This window comes from Pseudochaenichthys georgianus, chromosome 16 (genome assembly GCF_902827115.2).
Source record: "Pseudochaenichthys georgianus chromosome 16, fPseGeo1.2, whole genome shotgun sequence".
Lineage (NCBI taxonomy): Eukaryota > Metazoa > Chordata > Actinopteri > Perciformes > Channichthyidae > Pseudochaenichthys > Pseudochaenichthys georgianus.
The window spans coordinates 6,827,955-6,843,522 of record NC_047518.2 but is presented as its reverse complement, the minus strand read 5'-3'; the positions used below and the strand labels follow the sequence as shown (position 1 = coordinate 6,843,522).

The following is a 15,568-nucleotide window of genomic DNA, read 5'->3' as shown; positions in this document are numbered from 1 at the left end:
AAAGCAACACAATCTACCTGCATTGTATTACTCTAAACGTGTAATAACCTTTATATATACAGTCTATGGTAATAACGTGCTTTTTTTTTGGTGGTTTGGGTTATAAAGCTGTCAAGTTTACAGTGTTAACAAAATAAAATATACTGCTGTTTCCGGTTCTAGTTTACGACAGATATATTCTGTTATTGTTTTGATATTTGTAACACAAAAGCGATGGAAAAAACCCACAGCAACACAGAAAAGATGGTCTTAACATGACCCAGCGGTCTAGTAGTTAATAAAAAACAATAATATCAAAACAAATTATTATTACTAACTTTATTGTGAAATTAAAACAGAACGGTAAAAGAATAGTTTCCGGTCTATTCTGAGGCCCGATCTCTGTAGATAAATAAAGAACTACGACAGATGTGTAATATTTAATGCAGCCAAACAATTTATTATGCATTCATGTGATGACTTTTAAAGAGTAAAGCAAGCACTGCTGAATAAAGTATGATTTTATATTTTACGAAACGTTTTTTTTTTCATATGGAATGCAGTTGGAGGTCAACCAATCACAGAGCTTGAGGCAAAGCGGAACAATAGCTGAGGATTCTGGGTAGTGTAGTGTCTTCGGCCATCCTAAACTGAACAAATATTTGTTTCTCCGAATCGAAGGGGGAAATTATAAAAGCATTGTACACAATTTAAACCAAATGCCAAACATTTCTGACTTTTGTTGCCGTCTGTGAGGAAAATAAATGGGGCTCAGAGCCTCAGAATACTGAAATCTGTATTTTTAAAATCTTTTTTTCGTTCTAATTTGTTATTCTTTTCAAAATAACACACTGTTATTTACTCACCAATAACACACAATTATCCTTTTTTGGCGTCCGTCAGGAACTGAATTTCAAAATAAAAATAACCATGAAACAGACGTAGGCCTCTAGGAGTTTAGGATGGCCGAAGACACTACACTACCCATAATCCCCAGCTATCGTTTAGGACTACAGTCCCCGTGATTAATCTTCAAGCTCAGGGATTTGATGTTGGAGTGGCAGTGCGCCAAGGTTACGCTGAGCGTCAAACAGCTGTTTGAAGTGGAACGAAACCACGCCAGACTATCCAAAACTGGAATCGAACGCCCCCCCAGAACTACACATGCTGGCTATTGTGTTTCGCAATATGTTTTCTGGGACGTCTCTACTGAACATTTTCGTTTTTCCCACAATTAGAAGTTGCCAGTATTAAACACATTGGTGTTATCAAATGTAAAACATATAATTACTAAATGGATGAAAATCGCTTGTGTCCATAATGCGCAGCATTAATATATACCCACATGACAGCTCATTGTTACTTTGTAATTCTACTCCACTACAATTCAGAGGTTAACCTGGTATTTTTACTCCACTACATTTATTTGAGTTACTTTGCAGATTCTGATTAATGATGTGAAATATAAACAACCCTTAAAGCAGACTTTAGTTACACCTGAGTAAAATTCAGGGAAGGTGATTGTCAAGTGTCAACAATCAGGAGAGATATTTGATAGTTGGTGCTTGAGAAGACTAAACATTTATCTGCAATTGACATGAATGGAAACGAGTAATACAGTATATTCGTTACTCGTTATTCTCTACTAATAGTTAATTAAAGACTGTATATTATGGCTATTTTGCACATCCCTTTCAAGATTTCAAGATTTTCTAAGGTTTATTGACATATCATATACACAACTTGGGTCACAGGTTCCTCAGCAGTGCATTACAAGACATCTATCAATATGTGTGTATACCTCCACCATTACACTGTCATATTCTGCACATTTCTTATACTATCTACATACATAAGAGTATAAATAAGTGTTTCAACCTAGTTAACATTGCAGGAAAGCAATATATTAGACGTTAAAGAGCCTGTGACAGCCTCCCAACAACTGTTGTGTAATGAAATATTGGGCTACTAGTCATCTCCAACCGTCAGTTTAAAAAAGAAGGTGCGATACCGTTCCGACATATCAATAATTTCGAACATCGCGGAGAAATTCCTTCGACTCATTTTGAAGTTTTTGGGGAAGCCGGAAGTGACGTCAATGCGGGACCGCTTCACTGTGCGGCGAGAGAGCCAAACACGGACAAAGTGTGTTGTCATGGGTAGAAATGGTGAATTACTGAGTTTAGGCACGTTAATAACGTTGTAATAAAGTTGACTACAGTATATTCATTTTCATGTAAATTCGGCGAAAATAAACATAAATGATCGGGGTGAAGATGATGATTAAATTAGGATTAAAATCGGAGCTGCTGAATTTCCTCCCGTCGGATGTGATATAAAAACAAATCGATTATTTTTGTAGTTGTAAACTCAAGTGGATGAAACTACATTTATTAGTGCTTTCATGTCAATTCGGCGAACATATGATACATTAAATGATCGTGAGGATGATGATTTAACAAACCGATGCTTTTTGTAGTTGTAGTACACCAACATGGATTAAACGTGTGGTTTTTTTTACCACAATGTTGGGGAAATTAATGGATAAAATGCACGGATTATTATTATTATTCCCACTCCGATCGGGACACTAGGTCCACCGTTTCCCCGCAGTGAGGCTCCCCCCGTTGACAGTTTACGTGGGCCGGGTGCAGTGGCGGACTGGCCATCGGGACGAATCCCGATGGGCCGGTACCGAAGTGGGCCGCTCGGATAAATCACTAGCACATCCCCCACTCCCCCCGTTGACAATTTACTAGCGGTACCGAAGTGGGCGGGTTGAGAGTCCCGGGATGATTTTTAGTCCCAGTCCCACTGGCTACATGACCGTATTATCGCCCATATTGACGCACCTCATTCCTAAACTTCTAACAGATACAACATAAACCGATCCTTCAGCCTCATATGAGCTCTCAGACACGTTCAAAAGTAAACTGTCATCGCTGTCTGAGCTTGCTGCTGTGTGCGCCGTTGTGCGTTTACATGCAGATGCTGGGATCCTAAACGGTGCAGCTGGAGCGCTGTGCTCGCAATGACGTCACACATCATTTAGCGGGACTTGAAGAATCCCCGAGAAGATCCAGAAAATGGTCAACTTTGAAGGGCAGATTAATGGTTATCAAAGTACAAATATCCAAAATCAGTTCAGTAACGGTTTCAAGGGGACAATATTTACTCAAATTGATGGGTTTGGATGATGGGGGAAACTCGTGTCACAGGCTCTTTAAGTACTTTGTCAGGCTTAATATTTATCTGTAGATAGATACCCCCAAAGTTTTTTTCTTATTTAAAAGAAGACCTTGATCTAAAGTATTATTTCATGTTAAAATAAAGGTTAATTCATTTTTCTGTTTTGCACCTCCTCATATTAATATCTTTGTACATCCTGCACTAAACTGTTTTATTGTAGAGATCACTTATAGTATCTTCTTGGTTTTTTATATTCTATATTTCTATCACAGACCTTCTACTTTCCCCCATGAAAGTATGTACTCTTAATATTGTTTTAATCAAATATAACACATACAAACAATAATTCAATAACGTGCTTTAACCACTAGGCGGTGCACACAAGGTACACACAGCCATAATAACTTTGTATTATTAGTGTAGGACACTTATGCAAGTACAACATTCTGAAGATGTGTAGTTTTATTCATGCTTTCACATAATTGTACAGCATATTGCTATATTATTTCAGACTCAGTATTTACATTCTTATATTCAAAGAAAATCAGTAATATCTTTAAAAACTACAGTCCTTTTATATCAGCTGTGCACCGTTATGGTGTAAATATAACCTATCTATGAATTAGATCAAATGTAAAAGTCAGCCGAATTAATGTTGATACTGCAAGGAGACGTATTGTGTGAAGAGAAATTGAAGATGTTTAATTGTTGATATATTTATGATCCACATCAAGTATTCAGTTTCGGCTGCATTTCTTCAGTTTTTCCAAAGGTCTTCTCATCAGGGCTTTATAAATAAAGAACTACGGCAGATCTGTAATATGTAATGCAGCCGAACCGTGTATTACAATGCCGTTATGTGATGGCTTTCAAGAGAAAAGCAAGAACACTCGGAATTAAGTATTATTTTATTCTTTTAAAATGTTTTCCGGATTTCATATCATATAAACACCAAATCCCAGCATGAATTGCGGCTAAAACATCCAATCAGCGAGCTTAAACCATAGCTGAGGAGTCCGAAATTATACGATTTCAATTAAAAGCAATAATTGTGGCTTGATATTGAGTAAGAACATGTTTTTATGAACCACACAGCTTCCGGTCTTCCAAGACCCGACCCGAGAAAAAGACGTGCTGCAGGCACGAAACAGATTACCAGTAGAAATACATTGCTTTTAAAATTGTGCTGTGCAACACGAAAAAAAGGGGAAAATCGTGTTGGTGAACACGAATCAATAGATTAAAAATCGTGTTGATGAACACGAAATACCATGAGACTGGGTTGGTGCACCACGACAAAGCAGCCTAATTCACTTTGCATTCACGTTGTTTGCTTGGTGCAGAGATGTAAATGTAGCAAAGTTCGTGACTCCACCACGCAATGCGGTGTTAATGAGTCGTGGTGGAGTCACTGATTCTGGTGAGACCAGGTTGGTCTGATCAACACCGCGCCATAACCGGAAGTCCTCTTGAATTGAACTAATTTATACTTCTGTGATGAGTTTTGAGAAAAACACAGATCTACAGTATACAAGACCCATCACTATGACAACAGGTATGTTTATGCCATCCCTGCCTGAGGCTAAATTGGAGAAGCAGAGCATATGGGTATCAAACCATGAGGTAGGGCCGATCTGTTTTAGTTGTCACAGACTCCACTTTACAAAGTCCATGTAAACACAACACAAGGACAAGAGAAATCTTTGTTAGGCTGCGGCCCCACGAGGACGAAAACGGCTAAACGCATAGGATTAACGCAAACGCAATCGCAAACGGCTTCCGTCCACATGCAATAATTATCCGGATAGTGTCTGCCCACACGAGACCGCTCCGTTTAGCTCCAACCGCTGGAGAAGCTGCAGTACATATGCAGGAGCCTCTACGTGGCGCTGTAACTTCTCCACAAAAGCAGCGAAGAAGCATGGTTGTCATGGTTGCCCTTCTGTTTATTCTCCGCGGTGGGGGCTGAGGGAACCGGGCAGAGTTTTTCGCCAGTCAGCGTGTATTAAAGTTGAAATCTTCCGGACAAAATTATAAAAGTGCCGGTCAAAGGTCTTCTTTGTTATTTATTGAGCTTTAAAACAAATGAATAACGACTCTATATAATATAATGATAAAATACACGGAGCCTCTCTTTTTCCTCCCTCTCTTCGGACAGCGCCAGTGTCTGTCTCATGCAGCAGCTCATCCAGTAATCAGTGACCCGGCCGACTGTAAAAATAAACATATTTATAACTAGTTTAGGGAGTTTGAGAGGTAATTAAAATAGCTAAGGGTGATGATCTGACTTGAAGTGTGTGTTTTGCTGCAGAGGGAGGAGCTGCAGGTGAGCAGAGCTGCGTGTCTCCGTCCTGTCAGATTAGACTTCACTCGCGAGAGAAAGATAACTAATCTGAATTCAGGGTGCAGTTTACTTTGACGTGGGGGTGAGCAGCAGAGGTGGGGAGAGGCGGGGCTATTGCCTCATCATTATTGCTGTAGATGTTGCACAAACAACTGTAGCATGGTCAATAGCGTCCGGAGCACGATAGCAACTCCGCCATTGTTGTTGTTGTTGGTGGCGAAACACTTCAGCACTGGCGCGGGGTAAGCGGAGGTGAGCAGAAGAGGTGGGGAGAGGCGGGGCTATTGCGCAATCACTATCAGTGATCTGAAAATGTCCGTATAGGGCGCACACACGGAGCTGTTTGACCCCCCAGAGAGTGGCGTATGCATTTCTATCCACCTTGGGACCCGTTGTCGTTTCCTCAGTCGTTTAGTGCCATATTCGGTCGTCCTCGTGTGGCCGAACGGTCTATATGACACTAAACAGTAACGCAAACGACCGAATTCGTCCTCGTGGGGCCGCAGCCTTAATCAACGATTCATTTCACCTTTCTCTTATCCATCAACTGTATACTTCAACATTTTGACAGAGGATTTATACTATACTTGAATTGAGCCTTAAAAGGAGTGCTCCTCTCTAAAGGGAGGTCAAAGGTTGGGTGAGCTAACTAACAGCAGGGCAAAAGCTGTCATATGTACAAGTACACACTTACGAGCATCCCATGTAGACATACAAAAAGAAGCTCAAAGTCTGTTCTGGTTGAAAAATTACAGCAAATAGAAAAATACATGGCATTCTTACTTTTAAATATATGGGATATTTAAAGGGGTTACGTACAAGGTAAAGCAGGAAGTGCCAGTTCATCACGTAGTACTGTACCAGATGGGCTGTAATGTGTATGGTAGTGTGGGGGGCAAAGTTCACCAGGACATACGTTCCTGTTATTGCCAGGGTGCCACCTAGAGAAGAAGGAGAACAGAGAACGGCGAGATCAGTGTGCATGATTTTGTTTAATGTGATTTCAGAACTAACTGTACATCATTTGTATTGCCTGTTTTAAAGGGTACAACTCTAAAATCCTGGAAAAGAAACTGCAAATATACTGTATGGCTGAACATAAGTATGGGGAATACATATATTTAAACTGTCACTGCAAATCTTACATTTCTGATTCCCATGCAAAATATTTCAACATGCACACTCATTGTGATTTTCAGTTTTTGCAAATGTTCCCTTTAATGAATTGACAATTATGCATTAATACATTAACATCCACACTAAACTAATTTATTTTGGTAATAAATACAACCTAGTTTGACATCCTTCAAAAAAGCCCTCGCTATTTCACTCTTTCGCTTTCAACTGCTAATACCCTAAACGTGTGATTTATTAAGGCAACACACGTTTATTAACTTTTGTATTCAAGTTTACAAAGTTAATGTAAACTTGAATAATGTACTTCATTTGAATGTAATAATTATGTTGGTTGTTGTTTGTGTTGTTCATGTATTGTTTGTTGTTGTTCATGTATGCAGTATGCAGTACATTTTCAATGTAGAATGAGTGTCATTGCGACTAACATAAAGGCCATGATCATTTAGCAGCAGTCTCTACAATTTGACAAATGACAAACAGCTTTCCATAAAATAATATAATAGGATTGATCGGTTTATTTCACTGGCAGAAACAAACAGCAATTAGACGTTTAAACTGCAGGATCAAATGTTTGATTTTATCTCAGTCTGAAAGGAAGTAAAATGAGGTCAGTAGTGTTGTAAACTGAAATATGTTTTCTTCTGTCACAAGACTTTTTGCGACTGAGAGTCCCTGTGATATGCCTGATCTGTTCGATGAAGACTTGTGAACTTGAGAGGAAGTGTTTGCTTACCAACAATGTCAGAGGCACGCACTGTCTCCTTCAGGAAAACCACGGATAACACAGCGCTCGCTGGGAAGTGAAAATATATTACTGTCAGTTTAACTGTGATTATTATCAAAACAGTGTTTCCAGTCAATTTAGTTCGATATACTTCATTGGCATGCACTAAATGCTTTGCCTAAACAAAATTACAATAGTAAAAGAAAATAAATGTTAAAGTAAAAACATGTTAGTTTCAATATTAGCTTTTTAGAGGGTAAATAAATACATATAATATTTACTTCATTATAAATCTGAAAATAATTTGAATTGTGAATAAAAACAAACTGGCTGCATACATGTATGCATTTATTGAATGTTAGTAAATAGCATTTACTGTCCAGCATGCAGGTTGAAATTATATCTGTAATTTCTTATATATTGTATGTATACAACAAAGCATGTGCAGTTAAACATACAGGCAAGCACAGATTTACTCACAGTTATATATGGGATGCTCCGATCGATCGGCCGCCGATCGTTATCGGCCGATATTCACTCTCGGCCGATCGATCGGTGCTCTCTATAAAGGCCGATCAGGAGAGCTGATCACATGACGTAAAATACATGACACTTTTCTCTGTGCGTGGCAAAACAAGCTCGCCAAAATGGCTTCATTTTCTGGCAGCATTTTAAGGTGTCCGAAAAAGTCAATAAAATAGCGCGATGCAACGTGTGTGAAGCAGAAATCCTGCAGCTCCGCCCGCTGTGATGGACCGGTGAGCGGAGCAAAACACACACTAAGAGTTAGACCTAACACACTTAGCTACCTCTGGAACAAGCTAAACTAGTTATACATATGTTTATTCTTCACTGTCGGGTCTAACCCATTACTAGGGTTGGGTATCGTTTGAATTTCCACGATTCTGATTCCGATTCTACTTTTCGATTCCGGTTCTTAATTCCGATTCCTTGAGGGGCAGGGTAAAAAAAACTATACATGATACTAGACACATTCTTCTTCCACCAAAAAGATTACATTTATTCGAGAAACTTTTACACAGGTTAGTTTTCAGTAATATTCACATTAATCAGTCTGTTTATATTCACTGCTATGTAATAAAGTAAACATATATTGTTCTAAACTGTATTAAAGTAAACAGGTATTATCTTGAACTCTATTGAAGTAAACATGTATTATTTTGGACTGTTTTAAGTAATCCTATATATATAACCGTCTCACTTACACTCAATGACCCAGATACCCTGCTACACACACATACACCTCCTTCCACCAGCACACACACATATTCTTTTCAAGGTTCTTTCTGAGGCCAATATAATGTCAAGCACCAATATATCTGTGTACAATGTTTGATTGTCTGCGAAAGAATAGTTTGTGTGAAATATTCCTTGGGAAAGTAAAGGAGTGAAGTCAGGTGGAAGATAAAGATTGACTCTGTCCTTGTTTACTTCCGAAGCTCTCACGCTCTGTTCAGAAGTAAGGCACCAATATATCTGTGTACAATGTTTGATTGTTTGGGAAAGAATAGTTTGTGTGAAATATTCCTTGGGAAAGTAAAGGAGTGAACTCAGGTGCAAGATAAAAAGTGACTCTGTCCTTGTTTACTTCCGAAGCTCTCACGCTCTGTTCAGAAGAAAAATACTTTTTTCCAGAACTCTGATTCGCTGTATTGGGCCCGACCCGAAGTGAATTCAACCAGTAAGAACACCTAGGGGAGTGAGCAACCGACACAACTCCTCCCCACGGACTCTCTGATTCGCTTAGGAGTAAAATGGGGCGGAGTTGTGTCGACTCTTCCGTCCCATTTTACTCCCAAGCGAATAAAATATGTCTATATATACTGTTGTTTATTCATGCAAAATGCCTCCTGTTTCTGACTGGCTTAGGGTTGCCAACTTCCAGGAATGGAGAAACAGGACACATGCATGAAGATTTTCGGGTTTCTAGCAGATTTAGTTCATTTTTTACGTTACTTTATTTCGGTTTTAGGGTTAGGGTTATGTTATTTAATTCTTTTGGGGGAGCCAGCCCCCTAGGGTTCGAGGGGTCAAACCCCCCAAAACCCTCAAAATGCATAGAAAACTATGCATACCTATAACACAATACAAACACAATGATCTTACACCTGCATTAGGCGACTACATCACATTGTGTATCAGCATGTTCAATTCGAATAGGTGGGCCCTAGGGACATCTTGGCACCTCAATGTACAATTGGCTATTTTGTCCAAAATGTTAAAAAAATAAATATTTAAAAAATGGTAATAAGTAATGCAAAGTATACATGATGTGAACATGCACGGTACATCATTATTAGACTTAATGTTATCCTTCAACCAACCATTTTCCCAACACACACACACACACACACACACACACACACACACACACACACACACACACATGCACACACACACACACACATGCCCACACACACACACACCGACGCACACACACACACACACACACACACACACACACACACACACACACACACACACACACACACACACACACACACACACACACACACACACACACACACACACAGTATTGTATTATTGTATGAGAGAGGTTCCATGTTGAATTGAGGCGAATATGTGTAATGTTCAGAGGTTGTTGTGTTTAATATTCATGAGAATATTTCTCATTGTTCAAATGATCATAAACATTTGCATAAAGCATATTTGTCCACTCATATGTGGATAAGAGTATTAAAAACTTGAAAAATATTCCTCTAAGGTACATTTAGAACAGATTAAAAATGTGCGGTTAATTTTCGATTAATCGCGATTAACTATGGACAATCATGCGATTAATCGCGATTAAATATTTTAATCGACTGACAGCCCTAATATATATATATATGTATAAACATCATTGGCACATAATCTGCCCTACTCAAGGTGACCAACAACATTATCCTCTCTGCTGACTCTGGTTCCCTCTCAATTCTCATTCTCCTAGACCTAACAGCCACATTAATACATCTCCATTAACAACTCCAAATCCCCCACAGCCCCCGTCAATCATGGCGTCCCTCAGGGTTCTGTACTTGGTCCCCTTCTGTTCATCATCTACATCCTCCCAATTGGACAAATCCTCTGTCAACACCAACTCCAGTTCCACTGTTGTGCTGATGACACACAGCTCCACCTCTCAACAAAATCAATTTACACACCACACACTCCCAGCTCAGCACCTGCCTCACTGACATTACAATTTGGATGCAAAACAATTTTCTAAAACTTAACTGTGACACATCGGAACTTATAATTGGCCCAAACTCACTTACCCGCTCAACCCAAGATTTTTCTCTTACCATCGATGGCTCCATTGTCAACCCCTCCACTCACATCCGTAACCTTGGCATCATCCTCGACCCCACCCTCACTTTCCTCCCTCACGTCAACCAGGTCACAAAAAACGCTTTCTTCCATTTAAAGAACATCGCTCGCATCAGACCCTCCCTCTCATCGACCGCTGTTGAAACTCTGATCCATGCCTTTATAACATCCCAACTGGATTACTGCAACAGCATACTTTTTGGATCACCTGCGTTCACACTAAAAAAACTTCAATATGTCCAAAACTCAGCTGCCCGCTTGCTCACCTCCGCCCGACCACATCACCCTTATCCTCCATGACCACCACTGGCTCCCTATCAAACACCGCATTGACTTTAAAATGTTACTTTTCACTTTCAAAGCCCTCAACAACCTTACCCCCCTCCTACCTCTGTGACCTCATCCAACGACACACCCCCACCCGTCGCCTCAGGTCTGCTGAAGCTAACCTACTGCAGCCCATCAGGACAAAGCTCCGGACCTGGGGGGGGCAGGGCCTTCGCAGCAGCCTCCCCCACACTCTGGAACTCCCATCCCAGCCACGTCAGATCCGCCAACACTCTCACATCATTCAAACAATCCCTCAAAACTCACATTTTCACCCTTCAACTCCTAATCAATTAACCCCCCTTATTCCTCCTAGCTTAGCACTTTCTACTTTTGTTGTTATTTTTGTTTTACTTGCTTGTAAGCGCTTTGAGCACCAGGAAAAGCGCTTTATAAATGTAATGTATTATTATTATTATTGGTAAGATATTTAGCGGATACAAAATAGCTTACAAGCGGGACCTCTTCTATTAGATTCTTCCTAATGCAGGGTCGGCGTCATGGGGGGTCATTCACGGGCCATCCCCCCCAAAACGAGTCACTGTGCCCCCCCAATTCAGGGCAGGCAAGCCCTGCCACTTTGCCGGTTTAAAAAAAAAAAATCATATTATAAGTGAAAACGTTTCCACTAAATGTTTTTTGTGTGAAATAAATCAGAAATAAAGAATACAAATAAAAAACATAGCCTGAGGTGTGCTCAATGCTGCTCGTTGATTGGTGTGTTGCTTGACCAATGACCCCCGACCTTTGTTTTGTTGTCATTACGTGGCTGACTGATTAGTTGTAAGCCCAGTGGCGATCTGTTCATCCGTTATACTGATTATACAGTAAAGCTATCGAAAATAATATGATACAGTACAGTACAAGTACTTCTGGGTCTCTGTCTTTCATTCAAGCTCGGCTCTGTGTATGTGTGGCACAAGCACATTTTGTTGTTGTTAGCATCTGGTTAGCTAGCTATGCTAACGGATATAAAGAGCTGTTTCTACAACAAGTGTAGAGGAGAGTCCTCTCCTGTCAGACTGAGAGTCTCAGATAAATACAGCTCAGTGAGGTAAGGTCAGGACTCTGTCAGTGTTTAGATAGTTAACTTACCCCCCCATGCTATTTTTGGTCAAAATTGACCGGTGTGTTTTGCACAGTGATATCTCTGGAACCCCTTATCCAATTGTGATGGTTGACATCTCATTCGAACAGTCAAAGCAAGTAGAATCAAGGGATGATAGACAGAATGACACCAGGGGTGAATTTCATATTATATTTGGTAGTAAGTATAGTAAGTTCAAAGATAGTGCTTATTTTACGTTACTGTACTGTATATTATAAAAATGATTGCCATATAGGTTGTGTTTACTGGAGATGGAAATGATTTAGTTAGTGTTGTAGCTGAGATTCCTCCCGTTCCAATGATGTATGGGATGTATTGATTTGATACAAGCAAGCCAGTGTTTCATGTCATGGTCCGGACCTACCGGTGGGCCAATCAAGTTCAGCATTCCCTGTGATGAATATAAAATAAGACACTGATACTGTTTTCTTCAATGAACATTTATTGAAAGAGAAATATACCATAACAGAACATGTGTGTGTGTGTGTGTGTGTGTGTGTGTGTGTGTGTGTGTGTGTGTGTGTGTGTGTGTGTGTGTGTGTGCTCACGTGTGTTCACGCACATGGTTGGCAATACAAAATGGTGGAATGTCACCTCAGGCTCCTCTCCCTCAGGGCTCTCAGGGGCCTCTCCCTCAGAGGCCTCTCCCTGGTCTGTTGTAGGCTCATAGTCTGGATCGATGTTGTCTTCCATTTCTGAGACCTCTTCCTCTATCTCCTCTTCATCTGGTTCAATCTCCTCTTCATCTGGTTCAAAAATGTGTCCAGAGCCCCTCGTACAGAACATAGCGTAATCGGTGTCAATGAGTCAAATGTGAGCAAGGCACAAATATAACTGCTTGAGAGCCAGTAAGGGAGGCACATTTAGCGCGAGAAAGTGAGAGGTTTGTGTTTCTCGAGGGGCACAGAGCTGCACCTGTGAGAAGGTATGATACATTGTATCATACAGCGCAAGAAAGGGAGAGATATGTGTGTGTGTGTGTGTGTGTGTATATAGATGTTTTCCATCTGCAGGATGACCATAATACACTCATACCCATTAATTTCTATGGCGGTTAAATCTGACCCAAAACATCAAGGGTGTTTCACTGTTGAATAAATCACTCAAAATTCAATGCAAGTGGTGATCATCAAGTGTATATGTTCAGAGGCCTAGTGTGGAGGATAACATAAGGTATTGAGGCAATTGGATGAAAAACACAATATTTATGATTCAAATAAAAGTCATTCGGTCACTTTTGACCCGAAACGCAAGAGAAGACCACGGATAAACGGGAGAAGATGGATGGATGGACCTTTATATGATCATTATAGTTATTAAAAAATAAGAGAATAAATTAAAAACAGGTATGAATACTACATGACAGTAAAACAAGAATACAGTTTAAAAGGGGAGTGATTTGAAAAACATGCAGAAAGAAAAAGTAAATATGTTTACAGTTCTGTTTCATCTGGGTGTTGAGAGATGTATCCATAGATCTCTTAATTTTGCTCTCAAAGTGCACCAAATTGATGCATTTAACTTCAATATTTAAAAAAAGAATCTTCCCGGGGGAGGTTAGGTCCACCTAAAACATGTTCACATGGATTAGATACTAAATACATTTGCACACTTTTTATATGGTGGCCTATGTCCTATGTTTCTGTTTTTGGTGGTCGTGCCACAACCGTGCATGTATGCACAAGTCATAGGTGTGCTATAAAATAGCACTACACCCTGCAATGTGTGTGAAAACAAGAGACTTTACACCATGTTTTGAAATTGAAGTTGCGTTGGCGTTTGTGTGTTGGTTGTTGAAGGCAGTGTGTGCCGTGGTAAATGATTGCCCCCCCCATTCAATTTGTTCCAGATCCGACCCTGTCCTAATTGTTGAAAGATATCTTTTAAGGATCTGCCCTCCCATTATTTTATTATCAAGTGAATGGTAAATAAATCCATATTGGTAGGTATGGTACTTGTATGGAATGGAGTGCCAAAAGATATATATATATAGAAAAGATTATTACAAAATTGTAGTGAGAAAAACTTTTCAGCAACACTAAGAATATTGTTGAGACATATATCTGTCAAACAGGTGTATATATAGTAATGGTTATAAGTAAAACTAATAGCTTGGAAGAGCAACAATGCCTCTTTTCTTTTTTTTTAATGAACATATAAATGTTTTTTGTTGTTTTCTAGAGACATTGCACATTAATGAACACTTAAAACAATACACATTTCAGGTGTAAAGTTGCCGGATTTAGCTTTGAGCTACTTTCCATCACATAAAACATTTAAGAAAATGACATTTATAAACATAGAAAAAACAAATACATTATGCAAAAAGTGCAAAAGAGCAAGAGCAGCATACACAAGTATTTATCACATGGCAATACAATATGGCAGCAACGACATATAAAGTGCAAGAGAAGATACAAGAGATGCATAAAGTGCAAGAGAAGATACCCCTGAGTTAAAGTGCATTTAGCGGTGATTGCACGTCTGTTTGTTTCTCAACCATTCTTTGAGTTGACCTTTAAAACTATTGAGAGTGGGACATTCCTGTATCTCAGTTGGGAGGCTATTCCAGAATGAGCCAGAACGTTCACTTAAATGTTGTATGGAAATCTTCAAAACGTTAATGTTACTATAACTTTAAATCTGTTTCATAATGCACTTGAGTGAATTTTATGAAACGCCACACATACTGTAGAGGAAAACCTTTCAGACTTTGGACTGTAATTATATGGACTGTACTTATCCAGTCTTTACGACCCCTCAAAGCGCTTTTACATACTACATGTCATTCACCTATTCACACCCATTCATACAGAGCAGTGTACCTTACTCTAGGAACTAACATTCATACACATTCACACACCGTTGGCCATGCCATCGGGAGTAACTTCAGGGTTAAGTATCGTGCCCAAGGGAACATCGACATGTTGGCTGCGGGCTGGGATCGAACCCACAACTTTCTGGTTGAAAGACGACCGCACTCCCTCGCAGCCAAAGTCGCCCGCACATAAGGTACGCTCTGGCAAGAGGACTGCTTAGGAAAGATCAGAAGAAGAGCAGACTTCACATGGCATCACTTCCTGTTCCCTGAGAGAGCAACCTGTCGTTGTGCCTTGGTGGAAAATGCATGAGGGGGGAAAGGTTGCACCTACCTATGACAGACACACAGCCTAGCGGGGCTATGAGTGATGCTGGGGCAAAGCCGTAGGCAGCAAAGTTCCCCAGTTCCCCGAAACCCATGAGTGCCACGCCGCACCACCACGTCCCAGAGGTGTAGTAGGGCTTTGATCCACGTTGGGACTGACGCACATGGGCATATTTCTGTCAGAGAGAGAGGGAGCAGGAGCCAGCGGCATCATATCCTAGGGACCTCATGTGACTATAAAAATGTAGTTTTAAAGATTGTCAA

The 15,568-nt window shown here is 40.1% G+C and overlaps 1 protein-coding gene across 1 annotated transcript in view; it reads right to left on the bottom strand.

The window, feature by feature from the left end:
• Positions 1 to 15,568, bottom strand: part of LOC117460443 (NIPA-like protein 2) — a 56,363-nt gene that overhangs the window by 39,799 nt on the left and 996 nt on the right. Inside the window, exons 3-5 of the mRNA XM_034101849.2 lie at positions 15,312 to 15,480; positions 7,383 to 7,442; positions 6,332 to 6,453 (exon numbers count right to left, since the gene is read on the bottom strand). Of these exons, the coding sequence (XP_033957740.1) occupies positions 6,332 to 6,453; positions 7,383 to 7,442; positions 15,312 to 15,480 (351 nt within the window). The remainder of the gene's footprint in view (positions 1 to 6,331; positions 6,454 to 7,382; positions 7,443 to 15,311; positions 15,481 to 15,568) is intronic.